This window comes from Neohortaea acidophila, assembly GCF_010093505.1.
Source record: "Neohortaea acidophila strain CBS 113389 unplaced genomic scaffold BDY17scaffold_3, whole genome shotgun sequence".
Taxonomy (NCBI): Eukaryota; Fungi; Ascomycota; class Dothideomycetes; order Mycosphaerellales; family Teratosphaeriaceae; genus Neohortaea; species Neohortaea acidophila.
Window position 1 is genome coordinate 1,673,615 of NW_022985512.1, and position 18,503 is coordinate 1,692,117.

The 18,503-nt window shown below is 57.8% G+C and overlaps 9 protein-coding genes across 9 annotated transcripts; 4 read left to right on the forward strand and 5 right to left on the reverse strand.

Moving 5' to 3' along the window:
- Positions 1-306: 306 nt before the first annotated feature.
- BDY17DRAFT_247373 (uncharacterized protein) lies at positions 307-1,761 on the reverse strand (the record flags this gene model as incomplete). The annotated part of the gene is made up of 2 exons (XM_033730815.1): positions 307-766; positions 992-1,761. Coding segments are annotated over 2 exons (1,230 nt in total), but the record flags the coding sequence as incomplete, so codon positions are not given.
- Positions 1,762-2,054: 293 nt separating this feature from the next.
- Positions 2,055-3,168, forward strand: BDY17DRAFT_108679 (uncharacterized protein). The gene is made up of 3 exons (XM_033729174.1): positions 2,055-2,573; positions 2,639-2,710; positions 2,779-3,168. Exons 1-3 carry the CDS (start codon positions 2,348-2,350, stop codon positions 2,910-2,912), a joined length of 432 nt encoding a protein of 143 aa, XP_033592191.1. The 5' UTR covers positions 2,055-2,347; the 3' UTR covers positions 2,913-3,168.
- A 119-nt stretch (positions 3,169-3,287) lies between these two features.
- BDY17DRAFT_308970 (uncharacterized protein) lies at positions 3,288-6,228 on the reverse strand (the record flags this gene model as incomplete). Its single annotated transcript, XM_033735270.1, has 7 exons — positions 3,288-5,184; positions 5,239-5,277; positions 5,334-5,528; positions 5,581-5,775; positions 5,832-5,960; positions 6,027-6,143; positions 6,200-6,228. 7 exons carry the CDS (start codon positions 6,226-6,228, stop codon positions 3,288-3,290), a joined length of 2,601 nt encoding a protein of 866 aa, XP_033592192.1.
- Positions 6,229-7,558: 1,330 nt separating this feature from the next.
- BDY17DRAFT_322454 (uncharacterized protein) lies at positions 7,559-8,218 on the forward strand (the record flags this gene model as incomplete). The annotated part of the gene is made up of 2 exons (XM_033736808.1): positions 7,559-8,003; positions 8,058-8,218. The coding sequence occupies 2 exons, from the start codon at positions 7,559-7,561 to the stop codon at positions 8,216-8,218; spliced, it is 606 nt and encodes a 201-aa protein (XP_033592193.1).
- Positions 8,219-8,435: 217 nt separating this feature from the next.
- On the reverse strand, positions 8,436-10,719 carry BDY17DRAFT_293981 (P-loop containing nucleoside triphosphate hydrolase protein). Its single transcript, XM_033733067.1, has one exon. The coding sequence runs from the start codon at positions 10,665-10,667 to the stop codon at positions 8,442-8,444; it is 2,226 nt and encodes a 741-aa protein (XP_033592194.1). The 5' UTR covers positions 10,668-10,719; the 3' UTR covers positions 8,436-8,441.
- Positions 10,720-11,084: 365 nt separating this feature from the next.
- On the forward strand, positions 11,085-11,938 carry BDY17DRAFT_108822 (uncharacterized protein). The gene is made up of 2 exons (XM_033729177.1): positions 11,085-11,500; positions 11,561-11,938. Exons 1-2 carry the CDS (start codon positions 11,245-11,247, stop codon positions 11,773-11,775), a joined length of 471 nt encoding a protein of 156 aa, XP_033592195.1. The 5' UTR covers positions 11,085-11,244; the 3' UTR covers positions 11,776-11,938.
- BDY17DRAFT_293984 (uncharacterized protein) lies at positions 11,856-12,593 on the reverse strand. The gene is made up of 3 exons (XM_033733068.1): positions 12,311-12,593; positions 12,151-12,256; positions 11,856-12,090 (listed from the first exon to the last, which is right to left on the reverse strand). Exons 1-3 carry the CDS (start codon positions 12,479-12,481, stop codon positions 11,948-11,950), a joined length of 420 nt encoding a protein of 139 aa, XP_033592196.1. The 5' UTR covers positions 12,482-12,593; the 3' UTR covers positions 11,856-11,947.
- Positions 12,594-12,621: 28 nt separating this feature from the next.
- On the forward strand, positions 12,622-14,693 carry BDY17DRAFT_293987 (glycoside hydrolase superfamily). The gene is made up of 2 exons (XM_033733069.1): positions 12,622-12,995; positions 13,058-14,693. The coding sequence occupies exons 1-2, from the start codon at positions 12,838-12,840 to the stop codon at positions 14,619-14,621; spliced, it is 1,722 nt and encodes a 573-aa protein (XP_033592197.1). The 5' UTR covers positions 12,622-12,837; the 3' UTR covers positions 14,622-14,693.
- On the reverse strand, positions 14,694-17,959 carry BDY17DRAFT_293990 (kinase-like domain-containing protein). Its single transcript, XM_033733070.1, has 5 exons — positions 16,462-17,959; positions 16,216-16,404; positions 15,660-16,161; positions 15,487-15,599; positions 14,694-15,422 (listed from the first exon to the last, which is right to left on the reverse strand). Exons 1-5 carry the CDS (start codon positions 17,458-17,460, stop codon positions 15,006-15,008), a joined length of 2,220 nt encoding a protein of 739 aa, XP_033592198.1. The 5' UTR covers positions 17,461-17,959; the 3' UTR covers positions 14,694-15,005.
- Between the last annotated feature and the right edge of the window lie 544 nt (positions 17,960-18,503).

Below are 18,503 nucleotides of genomic sequence, written 5' to 3' on the forward strand. Positions count from 1 at the left end.
TCTCTCGTCACCAGAGGTAACAACAGCAACATCGTTGTCGGTAGGAGGTTGACTGTCCTCCCAGCCCCGTCGACTAAGGTCTTTCGCCCGTTGCAACCCCTCTTCGTCATCTCTCATAAGCTCCACGGCCGCTTCATGCTCCCGCTCTGCCTTTTCGCCCAGAGCCTCCAGGTCCTCGAGGGGGTTACTATCGTCATCCTCGTCTTCGCTGTCGTCGTGCTCATGATTGCCATGCTCGCCTCCTCCATTCGTATAGCCATTAGCTCGGCCGTTCGTGCTCGAATTATGCTCGCCCGCTTCGTAAGCCGCTTCCATGAGGTGGTCGAGCTCGCCTAGTTCCTCTCGCGAGACTTCCCGCCAATGGCAGCGCGCGTGCTTCCGCGTACAGCCGGCGCAGGAAGTGAGATTCTTGACACAATCCATGCGTAGACGACGGCAGCGATCGCAGGGCGGTATCACACGCTGGCCGCGCGGCAGGCCGTCCATGTGGGCCTGACAGAGCGGACGGAAAGGTTGGCCGGCTTCCGACTCCGGAGGAAGCGGGCGGCTGAAATTGTGCTTGGAGGCACCCTGACCTGCCCCAGTGGCGAGGCTCCCAGTGCTGGAAGACGGTCGGTGGCCAGTGCCTGTGGATTGCCGGCCTATTGTCGGAGTGTCCGTGACATAGTAGCTGAGTGGATCGTTGCCGAATGTGTGATTGGGAACGGGGGAGAGGGAGGAGGCGGTGGAGTCCACCCCACCGTTGCCGCGATGGCCTTCTGCAGGCCTCGTTGCATGACTGCTGCTGCTGTCTGGTATTGTGACGATTGAATGCTGCCTCGGAGGCGCACGATTATGGCCTTGGTTGTGAGGTAGACTCTCAAAATGGCGGACCAAATCATTTCGCACGGTCGTGAGGTTGCCCAACGACGCCTCCACCTCGCTACCCGACCGGGGGCCAACCGAATTGGAGTTGACCGCCGTAAAACCAGCATCGGAAGACACTGGGAACGCAGTGGTGGTCTGTTGTATGCTCGCTTTCGCCGGTGTTCCACTTCCCCCTTCCGCCCGCCGCTCCAGAATGGCCGCTCTCCTGCCTTTCAACCTGTGGCTCAACTGTCTTGTCCTGGCGGCCACCATATCAGCAGCATTCGTGAGCTCCTTGAGCTTCGCCTCGAGCACATCGCATGTGGCCACTTCCTTCTCTTCGTCCTCCCAGATGGGCAGCGGGGGTATCAACTCTTGACAACGCCCGCTGTTGATGAACAGGAAATCCTCCTCGCTGATCTGCACGCGCAGTTGCTTCTGTGGGTAGTAGAACTGGCATACTCGCTTGCCCTCGGAGAAGGAGGTGAGTGTGAATTGGGAGGGATGGGAGCGGGCGAATTCAATGACCTCGAGCCAGGTGATTTGCTGCGTCTCTTCGGTGCCAGTGGAGGCAGCCTTGTGGTGGGAGGCGACGACTTTGGGCGGGGCATCGAAGCAGCGCTCAAAGCGTTTGATCAAGATGGGACCAAGCGGGCGCGCGCCAAGGTTAGAGGCCAGCGACTCATGCCGGTCGAGGACGTTGGTGTAGGAGGCCAACAAGCCGAGTAGATTGGGCAGGGAATCCTCCTTATTGATGAGAGGCAGGTCTTCTTGCGACTGGCGGGCGAGGTAGTTGATTTGCAGGGGAGTGGCGCTGGTTTTGCTGACTTTGGGGGCGGGAGCGGAGGAGGTCTGGGAGGCGGAGGAAGGGCTTCGTTTGCGTTTGCCGGCGGTGGGGTCCGCGCTCGACTCCATTTTCGGGGAATGTCAAGGAAATGGAGACATGGTTTGCGAGGTCATGGGAGGGAGAGGAGAGGAAGGAGGAGGATGAAGGGAGGAGGGATGTGGAGGATGGGAAAATGGCGGAGAGGAGGGAGAGGAGCGCGGGAGTTGGGGGGCGCCGCCCCGCCCGCACGGCGCGAGTGGGTGTGTCGCCCACCCCTACCTCCAGGCACCCAGCTGCCTGCACGCCCGTACCTTGCTCCGCAACGCGCGGCAAGGCCAAGCAATCCCTCTAGCCGAGTCGCTCAATGCCCGGTAGGTACCATTAATCATCACCAGCGCGGCGCTGTGCATGGAAAGAGTGCAATGTGCAATCCCGGAATTCCGTCTGCGCCCAACTCGAGAGACAAGCAGGCAAGCAGCAGCGGGAGGGAGGGGTGGAGCGCACCTGCCCAAGCAATCCAAGCTGCCCTGCGCGCCGAAGTTCCGGGGCGGCGCTCCTGGAATTTTCAGCCAATCACAGTGCACACTCAAAAAGTTCCACCACCTCCAACGCACACCACACCTCCGTCGTCTATTCCTGTAGCCCACATTCCCACGCATTCAACCGTAGACTACTATGTCAGAACGCGGCAATTTCAGAGGCGGTGGCGGCGGTGGGCGAGGAGGACGCGGCGATCGCGGAGGACGAGGGGGCGGTGAGCGAGGAGGGCGTGGCGGAGGGAATCAAGCCGGCGGAGGTGGTGGTGCTGCTCCCGCCGCGGAGCGCAAGAAGGAGAACATCCTCGACTTGACCAAGTACATGGACAAGGAGATTACGGTGAAGTTCAACGGAGGCCGAGAGGGTGCGTCAATTCCCGTCGTTTGACGTGAAAGGGTCCCGCAGAACTGATCTGTGCTTTTGCTACAGTGACCGGCACGCTCAAGGGCTACGACCAATTGATGAATCTGGTTTTGGACAATGTGAAGGAGATTACCAGAGGTGCGTGGCGGAACGCGTCTTTCCTCGTTTCATCACTGCAACCTCAACACAGCTAATACATGTGACAGACGATGAAGGGAACATGAGCACGCGCTCACTCGGCCTGCTCGTAGCACGCGGCACGCTGCTCGTGTTGATCTCGCCAGTCGACGGGAGCGAGGAGATTGCGAATCCCTTTGTGCAAGCGGACGATGATGAGTGATGCTGCGCAATGCCAGGAAGGCAGGGTACCGATGCTTGTCAGACGATAGCCACTGCGCGGTTGAGGGAGTGCTGGCAAGCGAACCTCATGGACGCGCATAGATGGAGTGAATGCCGCTGTGCTCGTGCTGGAGAGCCGTACAGATGCAGCGAGAACTTATGGGGCGAGAAACGACGGACGAAGTAAGGAAGAGAGCAGACATCGGCCGTGGATTTGCCCAATTCATTATCGGCGGCCTCAAGTCCCAAGCTGAAAAAACTAAAGCAATGGTATCAAGCTATGTATTGCAAAGACCAAAGAATCGAAAACGAAAAGCCTCGGTCAGCACGCATGCCTCTTCCCACCCTCCTCTCCCTCTCGCGGAAGAATAATCAACTACAAATCCTGCTTATGCTGAAAGACCTCCGATCCGTCGTGCTTCATGACCAACGCAGGGGCATCCGGCGGCGCTCCCTCGTTGACAATGTGAATCAGCCCATCCTCGCCCACAGGCAACCCCACACCAGCCTCGGTCATGTATTGCCCACTAGACCCGGCCGCCGCTTGCTTCCCCGTCCCGCCCTCCGCAAGAGGATGCCCCGCAGAAGCAGTCTGCGCAGCCGTGACCGCATCTGGACTACTCTGCTGCTGATGCGCATACTCCCTACTCCCCGGGCTGTCCGGCTCGTCGTTCTCCTTGCGGTTCTTATCGCGATGCAGCAATTTCGAAAGGAAGCCGGGCTTCTTCTCCCCGGCCTGCTCCTCGCTCTTCTTGTGCAGATGATGGCGGCCGTCGGGGTCGATAGACACGCGGTTGTCATCGGGCGAGACGGCTGCTTTGCCGTTGTGGTCGTCTTCGTGGTGTCTGGTTGCTTCGTAGCCTGCTGCGCCTCCTGTGGCGGCGGTGGCGGCCGCGAGAGCTCCGTCGCGGCCGTAGTCGTGTTGGGGCTTTTCGGCGTTGATGTTGCGGTCTTCGGCCTCGGGACGGTCGGTCCTGACGTTGGTGTCGTGGGGCTCGACTCTCCCTGCGCCTTGCGGTGGATGATTGAATTTCGCGGGTCCCTGTGGAGCCTTGACGTCCCTGCGAGCCTCGACGGCCGCTACTCCGACGGCGCCAGTGCCTGCAGCGCCGGCTCCGATCAATGCCGCATCACGGCCAGTGTGGCTTTCCGTCGCTGCGAATTGTGGAATGATATGCGATCTTGCTTCGGGTCGGCCAAAGAAGCGCTGACGGTTTGAATGGCCGACTTCGCGCGCTCCCTCTTCACCTAATCCGGAAGACGCGGCTGCTGCGCCACCTGCGCCTGCAGTCACTGCTCCGATCGTCGCAGCACGGATAGGTGCTGCAGTGGGCGCATGACTGGTGTGCGTTATTGGCGTCAGCGTGACTGGTGCCGCTGCCACCGCCACTGGGGCGGCAGTGGAAGCTGGGACGCCAGACGGCGCATGGGGATCCATGCCATCTTCTCTCGGAAACTCGCCAGGGACGTGCAGTCTGCTCACGCTGTCCATCTGCTCTGGGCGCGGGCGCTGCATGATTTCACCGCTGGTGGTTTCGGGCGCCACAATCTCGCGGTCTCTAGTGGCGGCGTATGCGCCGCCGCCAACCACGCCTGCGCCAGCACCTACGAGTGCAGCGTCACGGCCCAAGTGGGAGTCGCTGGGAGTCGTTCCTGGTGCTGCCGTTGGGGCTTCCGAACCGGAAGGTAGTGGGTATGAGCGTTCGGTGTATGTCGATGCGGTTCCTGGAGGCGGGTGCGACGCAGCAGTGACATTGGACGAAGCCGGTTGGTCATGGCCTCTGGTAGCGGCGTATGCACCTCCACCGACTACACCTGCACCGGCGCCGGTAACCGCAGCATCTCGACCAAAATGGGAGTTATCTGCTGTCGTCGTTGCTCCAGGAGGCGGATGCGATGCCGCGGTGACATTAGACGAAGTCGGTTGATCGTGGCCTCTGGTAGCAGCGTATGCACCGCCACCGACTACACCTGCACCAGCTCCCGCGAGCGCGGCATCCCGACCAAAGTGGGAGCTATCTGTCGTCGGCGGCGGCTGCGAAACCGCGGTGACGTTTGACGAGTTGTGTTCGTTCGAGCCCAGATGATGCGCTCGTTCGGTGTACGTGGCTCTCGACACGTCGTCATGCGTATTTACGCGAGGGTTAGGTTCGTGTGCGGCGTCATCGCGAGGATGGGACTCATAGGCGGCTGCGCCGACGCCGGTGGCGCCGAGAGCCCCTGCTCCAGCCACTGTCGCTCCTTGTCCGAGCTCGTTGTCATGTGCTGTCGGTCTGGAAGGTGTTAGTCCTGGTTCGCTCTGACATGGCGGTGGAGGCGTAACGTACTCCGACGCAGATGCTTCGGAATCTTTGTTCTTGGAGGACCTGATAAGTGTTAGCTGATGGCTTACAATGAACTTTCGCTCTCTTTATGAACGTACCTGAACTTGCTGAGCAAGCCGCCCTTCTTCTGCGAATCTTCGCCAGGTTCCTCAGACTTCTTCCTTTGCTCTTCATAGGCTAGGCCGCCAATGCCAGCCGCGCCGGCAGTGCCCGCTGCAGCCACACCTGTCTCTTCGCGATGGTGTTCGGACGATGCTTCGCGAGACTTATCGTCTTTGTCGCTCTTCGAACCCCTACAACGGGTAAGCTGGCCGCTTGTGCACGATATATTTTGTGGAAACCAACCTCAACTTGCTCAACAGACCGCCCTTCTTTTCTGAATCTTCGCCATCATGCCTCGCATCGTCCGACGACTGCTTCCTTCTGGCCTCGAGTGCTGCGGCACCGGCGGCGCCGGGGCTGGCGCCAGTAACGCCGTGCTCTTCGCGCCACTTTTCGTAGGGAATGTCTCGGGGCTGCTCGTCCTTGTCGCTCTTTCCCCTGCAAAAGTCGTCAGCACTCCGCAGATAGACGCTAGTGGGGCGGTTGGAACGCACATCAATTTGCTCAAGAAGCCTCTCTTCTTTGGCTCGTCGCCCGTATCCGTGTCTCTCTCGTCGTCGGCTGCCGTCTCATCTCTCCTTGTGAGACCTTCGGATCGTTGTTGTTCGCCATGGGCGGCACCGCTGATCAGGAAGCATGGTTAGTGTGTTTCTGGTCTGCATCATGCTGAAGAAGTCATGATAGCTTACGGGTTGGATTGCCCGAGAGAGTCGACGTTTTCTTGGTGGAGTCTCTGGCCTTCGCTTCTGCTCACGGGCGAGCCGGAGCCGTAGAGGATCTCGTCATCCCCGGTATCACCAGCGCCGCTGCACGAGATATACTGTTAGGCAGGCAAGGGGAAGCATGGAGAGGGAAAACATACAACGCCTTCTGGACGGGGTTGGTGCTCATTTTGACTGGCACTGCTGGTGCTGTGTTAGGTAGGTAAGGGAGTGGAAGGAGGGAGAGAAGTAGTTTGAGAGCGGTGTAAGTGAAGACAAAGAATGAGCTCTACCTTACACGAGAGCACAAGCGGGGCAAGCTCTCGTGTCTCTCAGGGTCAAGGTCGGGTGCGGTGTAGAAGGACGCGATGATGGCGTTCTTCAACTACGTCATGGTCACCAGCAATCCAAGTTGCGTGGACGGAGCTGCCCCTCATCTCCCGTCAAGCGATAGCAAAGCAGGAAATTGGATGGCGATGGCCAAGCTCCCAAGCTAAACTGTTCGCTTGTGTTTTCCTCGATTGAGGGTGCTGATTGCGATGGCTTGGGTTGAAGTCGACCGCGAGTTAGTGCTTCACGGTCGACGTGGTCATCCATATGGTGCAAAGTTATGCTGTGAAGGAGTACCAGGCGAGGAACACGTGGGTAAGTGTTAGAGAGCGTGATGCGTGGTTGGAATGCAACCACCATCCCACGTCCGCCTGCAAAGCAACCCTCACGTTCATCATTGCTGTTGCAGTCGAGCATCCGCGCAGTGTTGCATCCATTTTTCCCGCGCTCTCGTCAGCCGCATCGGCGAGTGGGACGCATTCGGGCTAAAATGCCGGCTCTACTCTCACCCTCGCCCCCCTGCATCTCTCCACGCTTTCACCCCATCGTTCTCTCCACCTTCCCGCGACGGGGCGAGACTCGCCTTTTCGGGGCGCCAATTTTCCTTTAAAACGCTATTCTTCGCGGCGCCGTGAGAAATCAAATCCAGCATTCGAATCGACCTTTGTCCTTGCACGAGGTCGTTCTTGCCTTCGTTTGCAGGATTACTGATTGCCCACTGCCCGATTTGGCAAGAGCGTGGAACGTGGATCGAAGGAAGGAAAACCCGGCAAAGACCGACCCCACCACACCAGACGGCGTGCACGTTTGCATATGACATAACTGCCTCTCCGTCGTTCCGACTTCCGATTTCTGATCGCGCATTACGAAACCCCCCAACGTCAATCCTTGCCGAGCCGTGAGAAAAGGCGACCTCCACCCACCCACCACCTGTCTCCCTCCTTCTCTGTCTTCCTCTCTCACGCCCTCGCTGGGTCAGCAAGTCCACACGCCGCCCATTCACTAAATCCCTCAACCACACAACCACCCTCACCCTCTCCATCCCGTCGGAAAAACCACACCCCAGTCCAAGACCCACCCCAGGGCACCCAATCACCGCATGGTCAACCCAGCATAATCATCACTCTTCACCCTATCCCTATTCACTCCCACATTTCCCATCGACGCAATTCCACCCACCTCAACCAATCATGCCCTTCCGCACCAAAGCCAAAGCGCTCTTCAAATCCTCCAAAACCCGCTCCACCTCCTCCTCCAACGCCTCCACCTCCGCCTCCTCCTCCGACGGCCCCAACCACGACGTCTACAAACCCGGCGAGCCCATGCCGCCCCCCAAATACCGCCGCCCGCCCGCCCGCGAACACACCGAGAAGCTGGAGAGCTTCTCCTTTGCCGACGCGTGGCGCAAAAAGAGCTTCCAGAGCTCGCATAGCCCCATGGGCACGCGCGCGCACAGTCGGCGGACGAGTTTCTTAAGTGCCGGGCGGAGGAGTACGCCGGCTAGTCGCAGGGGGAGTGCGACGGGGCCCGGGGGGACTTTGGCGACGCCCGGGGAGGAGCACAAGGATGCTCTTGCGCTTGCGGCGCAGCTGACTCCTGAGCCCGAGGCGGAGGGCGACGACGACGTAACGAATGGTGAGTTGCGTGTCTTGACATTGTGGCGTCAGCATCTATGCTAATTCATGGCAGTCGGCCTTTCTCGTGTGCAGTCGAATAAACGCACCGATGGCGCTCTGCAGCCGAATGGGCTGCCGAAAGCACTCAGTACAGCGCACGACCATCAGCCCTTCAGTGAGCACGATCTGGCATCGGCCCTGAAGCGGTCACAAATGCAGGTCGCGGCGCACTAGAGTCAGCTTTCCGGGTCGCGGCGCATTAAGGATGGGGATTGCATTCGGGCGGGTCGGCGTATTGGGGTTTCCATCAGGCTCAGGGATAGATGAAATGGGTCCTCAAGGCGGGAGTGTACAGGGTGGAGTCATCAACGGAAGGCCAAATCTGCTTACAATTATGGGAGTTGATGCAGTCGTTGATTCTGTGTGAATACAATGCTATGTTCTTCACAACACCCCATCATCTCTTTGAAGACCGCCCCTTGGCCTGTCCCTTAGCCTTGCCCTTTCCCTGAGGCTTCCCCTTCGCCGCCCCGGCTCCCTTCCCCTTCTTCCACAATCCCTCCTCCCTCCTCTCATCCTTATCCATCAATCGCTTCTTCTGCTTATTACTCAACTTGCCCTTCGTCTTCTTCCTCCCTGCCGCCCCCTCCTCCAGCGGCCCATTCAGCGCCTCCGCTCCCTTCCCCTTCGCCGCCGCCTTCTCCTTCTCACTCTCAAACCACGTCTTCCGCGGCCGCGCCAGAATCTCCTCCTTGTACTTCACAATATTGTCCGCGCGCGTCAAGTCCCGCTCCGTACTCTGCAGCACGCGCTCCTCTTTCTCCTCCTTCAGGATCGCCTCCACTTCCACCTGCAGACCCTCGACCTTCTCGAACCACGCGTCCGCGTCGTGGGCCTCGATCGTGCGCTGTCGAATTTGCGCGCCCTGCGCTTTGGCACTCTTCACGGCCGCTTTGACGACTTTGCGATCCGGCTCGGCGGCAAGCGTGCACGCCCTTCCACTGCGGCCGGCACGCGCCGTACGGCCGACGCGATGGAGGTAGATTTCCAAGCTCTGGGGCGCTTCGAAATTAATCACCGTCTCGATGCCTTTGATGTCGAGGCCTCTGCTCGCGAGGTCGGTGGCGAGGAGGAAACTCGCTTTGCCGGAGCGGTAGGCTTCGATGGCTTGGATACGCTGCTCTTGCGACATGCTGCCGTGCAGCTCGGCGGCTTTGAGGCCGCAGAGCGCGAAGAGGATGCGGGTGCGGTGTGCGTCTTTCTTTTGGCGGAAGAAGACGATCACGCGGTCGGTGTGCACTTTGGAGCAGAGGTACATGAGGTAGGCGAGGCGTTTAGCTTCACGACCGGGACGCAGGCGCACGAATTCTTGCGTTAGGCCGGCGACGGTTTGGTTTTGGGCGTCGACGAGCAGGCGCACGGGGCGTTGCAGGCCGACGCGGATGAGGTCGTCGACTTTGGAGGTCATGGTGGCGGAGAAGAGCATGGTCTGGCGACTCTTTGGGATTTTGGTGAGGATTTCGTTGAGCTCGTCAGCGAACCCTTCTTCTAGCATTCGATCCGCTTCGTCCAGTACCAGGATCTCGACGGTGTTGACGGCGAAGGCGGAGGAGTTTCGTTCCAGATCTATGAAGCGGCCGGGCGTCGCGATGACGATGTCGGGTCTCTGCTTGAGCTGCTTTTCTTGTTCTTTCAGATTCAGACCGCCAATTGCTTGGCCGAAAGTAATGTCCGTGAAGGCAGCCAGTTTCTTCGCGACGTTGAAACATTGTAGAGCGAGTTCTCGCGTTGGTGTTAAGATGGCTACTCGAGTGGTTGCCGTTCTCTTCGGTCGGAAGAGTAGTCGCTCGAGAATGGGGATGATGAAGGCTCCGGTCTTGCCTGAACCCGTCACGGCACCGCCAACAACATCCTTTCCTGCCAAAGCCACTGGGATCGTCTTTGCTTGAATTGGCGTCGGTGCCGAAAAGCCAATCTCGGCGAGACCCTTCAGAATGGGTCGAGAAAGGGACATGGTGTGGAACGACTGCTGTGATTTTGTCGAAGCGGGCTGCTTGACCTCGGGGGCGAAGAAGGCGTTTCTCTTTTCTGCCTCGTCGGCATCCTCGTCAGCCTCAGACTCTGATTGCGCATCGAGATCTGCGGGATGTAGAGCTGGTGGAAGCGCATCATCTTCTTCATCAGCCTCGCCATCCTCGTCTTCCTCAGAGCCATCCTGCTCGCTCCCAGACCCTGCCTCGTTATCATCCTCTTCTGCCAGGTTCGCCCCACCACCAAACCCGTCAAAAGAGCCCTCGCTCTCCCGATCAACCTCTTCATCCTCTTCATCAGACTCCACCTCTACCTGCGGCCTCCGCCTCGCAGCCGCAGCCTCGACATCAAACGTCTTCTTCCCAGACGGCCGATCGTCGCCCACAAAAGCCGCATAGTCGTCAATGACCGCCGTATCATCCTCGAGCCCAAACTCAAAGTCCGAGTCGACGTCGCTGTCCTCCTCCGCCGCCTCGCCATTCGCAACTTCCACTCTTGCCTTCTTCACGGCTTTTTGCGTCTGCGTTTCTCGCTTGCGTTTGGTGCCGTTTATGGGCGCAGGCGCGCTTTGAGTGAGGATCTCGTCGTCGGAGACTGCGTCATTGTCTGACAACGTGCCGACGAACCCGTCGTCGTCAAGTAAGGGCGCCATTGCTGTGGTGGTGGGAATTAAGAAAGTCGCATGGCTTGGAAAATAATTCCATGTCCGCATGTGAATGGCCCGAAATTTCGGCGGGCGTTTTTCTGCCCCGCAAAGGCGGTGAGCTTGTCAGTGTGAGGCTTTGACTGCACTCCTTCGCCTTCAATTGTTCTGTCCTTCTTTTGAAACTACTGCAATGCACACACGATGTTCCATGGTCTTCTATATCATGCTCATCACGATGGCTCTAAGATTTCAGTCCGTTTAGATCCGCCCACGAAGCAGAACAGACCATCATAATGCGAGACGTCTTACTCTGTACAGTAGAAACGCATTGCATGTCGCGGGCAGAGCGCTAGATGGTCGGTCATGGAATTCCCAGGGCCTATCCACAGCCTACGATCATATCTTTTCCATTGTCTCGAACACCGAAGAGCCATCCAGTGAAATTCTGCGGTTTCCTACTCCTGTCTTGAATCTTCCCCAATCTCTTTATCCATCAAGCAAACCTCCATCTCTTCTTCTCGATACCAAATACTTGATAAGAAAGAAACCATGTCCGACAACTTTCTGCAATGCTCTCCCAACCATGTCCTGCCGCCTCGCAAGACCCGGCTACACATGGCTGCAAAATCTGGGCTTCTACGCAATGAAGAACGACTGGGAGCGAACGGTGCATGTCAAAGATCAGGAGTCCACATCGAAGCGCCGCCCACCTTGCTGCAAATTAAAGGCAACCAACGCGCGAAACATAAAAACTGGTCGGAGAGTGGTGGTGTTCTCTTGGGCTTCGCCTCGAACGGGAAGGGTTTGTGGGGATTGTAACATCTGCCGGAAGTTCGCAGGTAAGCAGAGTGTGCTGATATGAGAAGTTTTGGAAGTCAAGCTAACGCTGTGGCTGACAGGAATGGCTGATCAAGACAACGATGCGGCGTTTGGAATACGCAAGAGTAAAGTCGTCAGACTTCCTGTTACATCACGGTTGGTGCGGACGTTCGTTTCGGAGCTCCCTGAGCGGCTGCTTCTGGGACGGAATACGCGCTCGAGAGCTAGCAAGGCGGCGGTTCATGATGAACAGGTCTTTGAGGAGCAGGTGCGGAAGTTCAGTGTGGCCGACTGAGGAATGTGGAGGACGGTATGAGACTACGTCGTCTTCCTCCTCCGATACAAGCATGGTATTGGGAGCGGAAAGAGGGATGAAGCTAATTGTGTGACGGTGATTGTATCCAGACCTGTGGACACTTCGACGCTGAGTCCTCTGAGCCTCGTCTATAGCTTCGTCAAAATCGTCGTCAATTCGACTCTGCAAAAGCCTCTGGAAAGCTACGCTTTATTGCCGTAATAACCTCATCTGGCCCATTGCTGAACATGATCTTGATTCCCGGCTTGCACGCCCACGCATGGTTCAGAAGCTTCTCAAATAGCTCCGTATGTTCTGCGAAAGCAATCAATATGCATTAAACACCTGCTCAAGCAAGCTAGACAAAGACATTACCCTTATGCCCCCTAACACCATACCCAATATTCACGCCCACGAAATCCCCACTCCGCAACGTAGACAGAAAGCGATCAAGCGATTCCCCCGGCTCGTTTGGGTTGATCCACAATTCAAATCAGCCAAATCAACTCGTATGTTCGCCAATCGAGGGACATACATCAATGGTGACAACGTCAAAGCCGGCGTTTTTGGCCTTCTCGACGCTCGTGGCCAGAAGCTCTCGTGCCCTTTCCCCTGCACCGGGGCCGAAGTGGGCTTGAGCATTTGCGTCTGTGGCGGCGAAGCGACCGAGTCCTGCCGTCAGGATTGAGCCGCGATGTGTTGGCATGGTAGGTGGTTGATTTTTGGTTATCTGTACATATCTCGTCGGATAAGAGGGAGGGAGAGTAGGCGGCCTGGAGGGAGGGTTGAGGTTTGATCTCGCAGAGCGTCCAGCCCCGCGTCCAAGATCATCCAGAACGAGGAGCACGATGCTTCCTTCTACAACCTCACCTGAATACAACTTCATACGGCTTCTAGGCAATAATTCCACTTGAGCTGTCTTCATCGGCATCAAAGGAGTAACGAATGCGATAGCTCGCGGTGGCAAGGGGCATCACGCATGTGAGGGCGGTCCTTCCATCTTCGCCTCGACCGCTCAACATTGCTCTCTCTGTCTTGATTCTATGGGCTCGGACATCCGCCATGGTGTCCACATCAAAGGAACTTCCAATCTGGCCACAGCCAACGCTGACCGAGTTTGGCACGCACACCAGTCCATTGTTGACTGGCAGCGACTTGACCTACAGCGTCACGAACGTTGATGCGCTGCCACGAGAGCCGCAGGCACATAGGGAGGAGTTGTACGACTATTCTACTCTCATCACGGAACTACTTGCAAACGTTCTCTAATACTCCAATGCAGTGGCCGTCGTACGGAACCAGCCCGCCACAATGATGACCCCTACGCGCAAGAGCGTGTCCGCAACATCTTCTCTCGCGGGATCGAATTCATCACGTCCCAGGCCAAGTTCAAACACCGCTCTACCATGCTCCGAGGGTACAATGAGGTCGTCTCTCCTCCTGCCGACTCTCATCCACGGCGCCATCAACACGTCAGCATCGAGCAGCTTACGATCACCCAACCGATCACCGCAACGTTTCTCGAGTGGTACAAGCTCCGCGTCGACGTTGACGGCAACTGTCATATTCAAATAGCATCACTCCTGGCCCTGAATCGAGCCATGGCCACCTTCGTACAACTCTTCTACGGCGCAGCAGACTCGGCCATCTTCTGTCCATACTGTCCCTTGCTCATCGAAGACTCGCCGCAATTCCAGCATCGCGGCCTCAACATCGACTTGAGTCGGAACGTCATGCTCCCTTCAGACATTGGTCGAGTCATCGACGGCTTGTGGCTGAACAAGTTCAACAGATTGCACCTCCATGCTACAGACTCCCAGTCCTGGCCGTTAGAGATCCCTTCCATCCCCGAACTCGCAAAGAAAGGGGCCTACCACGAGAGCCAAATTTGGACCGCATCAGACCTGAGAGAGGTGCAGAAGTACGGCTTTGAGCGCGGGATCGAGGTGTACGTTGAGGTTGACATGCCCGGTCATACCGCATCGATCTATCATTCCCATCCAGAGCTCATCGTTGGCTATAAGATGGAGCCCGTGATGGAGTACGCTCTACAACCGCCTGCAGGAACGCTGAAGCTCAAATCGAATGCTGCTCGGGAGTTCATCCAGCGCCTGCTCGACGATCTCCTCCCACGCGTGCGCGAGTATTCCGACAAGTTCCATCTCGGCGGGGACGAGCTCAATTTGAACTGCTACAAATTCGAAGAAGGGCTGGAGTCCAACTCGAAAGAGGTGCTTCGACCACTGGTGCAATCCTTCTACGACATGTGTCTTTCAAAACTGGAGAAGCACGACGCCCGCCCAATGCTGTGGGAGGAAATGCTGCTAGAATGGGACATCAACTTCCCCTCCTCAACCATCTTCCAAGCCTGGCGGTCGCAGGAGTCATTAGGCAAAATCGTCGAACGCGGGCACTACGCCATCTTCTCCCCCTGCCACAGATGGTACCTCGACACCGGCCTAGGCACCTTCATGGAACCCGATCCAGACAACCCCGACACCCCCGTCAAATACCCCTTCGAAGACTGGTGCCCGCCCTTCAAAAACTGGCGAACAGTATACACCTACGATCCCTTCGAAGGCATCGCGGACAAAGACCGTCATCTTCTGCTAGGCGGCGAAGTGTCGCTGTGGTGCGAGCTGACGGATGGCGTGACGGTCGACACCATGGTGTGGCCTCGCGCGGCTGCAGCGGCAGAAGTCCTCTGGAGCGGATCTGGACAGCTGGACGAGAGCGTCACGCGCCGACTGGCGGGTATGAGGGAGCGGCTTGTGCGTGCTGGCATTCGCGCTGGAATGGTGCAGACTGAGTGGGCGTTGCGGAATCCCGGGTCGAGTTATATGTAGCCCTCCATCTCGCCTGGCCATCTGGTAGGACTACACCTCTCGAAGAGACAGCCTCGCTTGTATCATAATCTATCATTCATTCAAGGTAGAAGTACCGTAGTAAACATAACCCTGCTCCGCCCTGCTCCTGGCATGGGAATATCATCCAAGAGTTCAAAAGCACAAACACCTCATCCCACCCCCTTTTCAGGCGTGACGAGAGGACGTCCATCGCCCAGCTCCCTCAACCTGAAGAAGGAAAGAGACTCCCCTCTCTCTTGTGCTCGTTAAGTATATCCAGATGCACCCCAGACCCATCTTATCATCATCGATCCCATGCGTGAGGAAAAACAACAACAACAACATCAACAAGTCTCATCTCAATGCAACGCGAAAGAGCAAAGACTACCGCGTCTTCTCCCCGCCAGCAGCAGCAGCAGCCAGCGCAACCCCCTCCTCCTCCTTCTGCCTCTTCCGCTCCTCCCGAATCCTCCCCGCCTCAGTCCCATCATCCTCCACCAACTCCGCAAACCAAGGGTGCTTCAGCGCCTCGCGCGCCGTAATGCGCTTCTTCGGATCGTAGACGAAGATTTTGCGCAGCAGGTCGAGGAACTGGCGGTTGAAGGCGTTGGTGGCGGGGATGACTTCCTCGAGGCGCTTCATGCCGCGCACGAACTTTCTAGATTGCCGCGGCGTGTCGGTGAGCGGGTAGGCGAGGTGGCCGTTTTTGAAGAAGCGCGCGGCGCTGTTGCGGTCGTTTTTACGCGAGGTGCGGTTCACTTCGCGGATGAGGGATTTGTCGATTGGGCTGCCGATGACGGCCTGGTTTGGGGAGTGTTTGTTAGCTGTGTGTGTCTTGTGTGGAGGGTATGTTGAGGCTTCGCACCTCCATCATTGCTAGATGCTCGCAGCAATCGTGTGTCTGAAACAAAGCATCGCCCGTCCAGCATTCGACGAGGATACAGCCAAGGGACCACAAGTCGATGGGATGCGACCAGCCTGGACGTCCGTGTTGTTAGCAAACAGCCGCTTTCTGTAGTCTTCCTGAGAGTCACTCACCAATGCCCAGGATAATCTCCGGCGCACGATAATGCCTGGTGCTGACCACCGAACTGTGATATTCATCATCAAACGTCGCACTTCCGAAATCAATCAAGTTGATCTGCGGGCTCAACAACACCCTCCGGAACTTCGCACTCCTCGCATTCAGCGTGCTGCTCGACGGAATGTTTCGATTGTACGTGAACGTCTGATACTGGCTGTTAAGCAGCAGGATGTTCTCCGGTTTCAGATCGGTGTGGATGAGATTGAGGTCGTGAAGGAAGGCGATGGAGCGGAGGAGTTGGCAGGCAAAGGCCTGGATGTGAGAGCTAGGGAAGGGGACGAAGCCGCCGGATTTGAGAAAGTCGAACACCGAGAGGCCGAGCAGGGGGGTGACGATGCAGATGTGGCCGCGCCAGTCGAAACAGTCGCGAATCTGAATGCAGCGGTTGCGGTTATGTTCGTCGGCCGCGCGCAGCGTTTGGAGGACACGCAGCTCGATCCTCGACGCGTCTCGATACTGGATATGCTGTCAGTTGGGCCACACAACTCTTGTCATTGCCAATGGACGGACCTTAGGCACTGCGCGAATGATCTTGACCGCCACCTCCCTACGGGTACGGATATCCAACGCCTTCACCACTTTACCGAAAGTGCCCTGACCGAGCAGGCCGAGGAGACTGTAGCGTTCGCCGAGTCTGCTGTTTTCGTGTATGATGTAATGGCCGTCATCGTCGTCCACCTTGTCAGTTGATTTGACACGCTATCCCATCCGGTCAGTGAATGCCTCGCACAAGCCAATGTCATCATCAATACTTACATCATGGATTGCCGGCACATGCACCTCCTTCTGCTTCTTGATCTGCTTTGGAGGGACGTATTCACCATACTCTGCTAGATAGCCTTTGGGGCCGCGGGTCTCGGTGGCTTTCTTCTTGGCAGACTCTGGCTCGGGTGCCTTGACGGTGCGCTTCCGCTTCTGGCCGGTCTGAGTAGCGTCGAGTCTCCCACTACTGCTGCCCGATGATCCGAGTGAGGTGGGTGCGGTGGTGTTCTGCAGGCTTTCTGTCGATGCGGCATTGGAGAGTGAATATGGGGTATTGGTGGCACTGAAGTGAGCCTCGCCATTGCCGGCATTGGTGCGTCTCTTTTTGTCCACATGGTGTGATGTCGTGGCATCGTTGGCCGGAGGAGGTAGTGTTTGGATTGATGCGGGTGGAGCGGGGCTGTCGTCGTCGTGGATGGTGATGATTTCGTTGGGGAGCTTGCCACCAAAATATGCCACCCAATCGACGGGGGATTGCCGGCCTCTTTTCCGCCCACGGTGTTCGGGTTGTTCCTCGTGAGAGGGGACTGAGCGCTTGGGAGGCATGTCTGCATGTGCGGACTGCTCCGTGGGCGGCAATGCGGGCAGCGTGCGCTGCTGCTGCTGGCTGGAGGTGCTGCTCGGCCGTCTCAAGTCGTCATGTGAGCTCTTTGGTGCGAGACTGGTGGCATCAGGTTGCAGCTCGACTCCGCCTCTTGTCTGGATGTGGGTTTGGCTGGCAGCGTGCGGATGAGGATGGGTGGTGTATGCGGTGTTGCTCATTCCACTCTGTGGTCGTGGTGGGGGTGGCGCGGCGAGGTGTGGATTGGAGAGGGAACTCGATGGGCGAGCGGGGATGTTATTGGGGTGGTGGAAGGCGGCGTTGCCAAAGGGCCCGCTGGTGGGCCTTGGCGGAGGCAGGTAGCGGTCTTGGGGTGAAGGCAGATATCGTTGTCGGTGGTCGAGATGGTGGTGTGGAGGGAGGGCTTGGGTCAGGGTCTGCGGCGTGGACATTGTCGGGTCAACGCCACATGAGCCCTGTGCGGATGGGGGTGTGCAGGTGAGTTGCGTTCAAGCTGACGTTGACACATGAAGTGAGGTGGGCAATTGGTCGGTGCGCAGGCCGTGCCTCACGCGCGGTTTTCGTGCACCCGGGGGGTGAGGTGCGAGAAGCGCCCAGAAATCAACAGCGCTGCCACGAGACGGCGCAGGCGGCGACAGTGAGTGAATGCAAGGGTGGGGAAGGCGGGGGAAAGGCAATCGAGTCGGTCGGCAGTGGAAATGGGGGTGTCGTTGAGACGCGAGGAGTGGGAGGAGGGTGGGAGGGTTGGGGAGTGGAGGTGTTGACGTCTCGGCGTGTATTGATGTCGCCGGGGCAGGGTCTCCGAATTGGGGGGATTGGTGGGGAGGCGGCTCACTGCTTCCCTGACGGCGATAGTGGATGCGCAAAAGATGTGTGCCTCGAGGATAAGGGAAGAGGAGGGAGATGGAGAGGGTGGTAGAGTGGGCGAGGTGAGGCACTCGGTGTGGGTTCACACTCAACCTCTCACGTTATTAATGCGCTGCAATGCACCTTCCACTGCAACGCCCCGACTACGACCAAAGCTTGGCTTCCCGCTCCGCCTATCCTCAAACCGGCGCGGTTGTGCGCCCGAGGGTCGAGTGACGCAGCCCTCACGATCCCTTTTCATTGTTCATCACATCTATCAACCCATTGTGCCCTCGCTCAGGCGTCCTCTTGACCCCGAGTGACGCGCTCCTCTTCTCCTCACCGCTGCACCCGTGCAAGAGTGGTTCGTCCGTGCGGATTTAACCGGCCGGAAGGCAGCCGCCTTTGCCATTCTTCAGCAGCCGAGAGCGGCACACTCCACCCGAGCGAGCACCGTCATGACACCACCCTCGCAGCACATGCCCTCGCTCTCTTTGTTGCCTTCAATTCACTATCCGAATATCACGCGAGTGGGTCATCTCCGCCTTGACCAGGTTTCAATATTCCCTCACGCCTCACACAACTCATCACCGGGTGCAATGCAAAGCACGAGCCATGCTGAGCCATG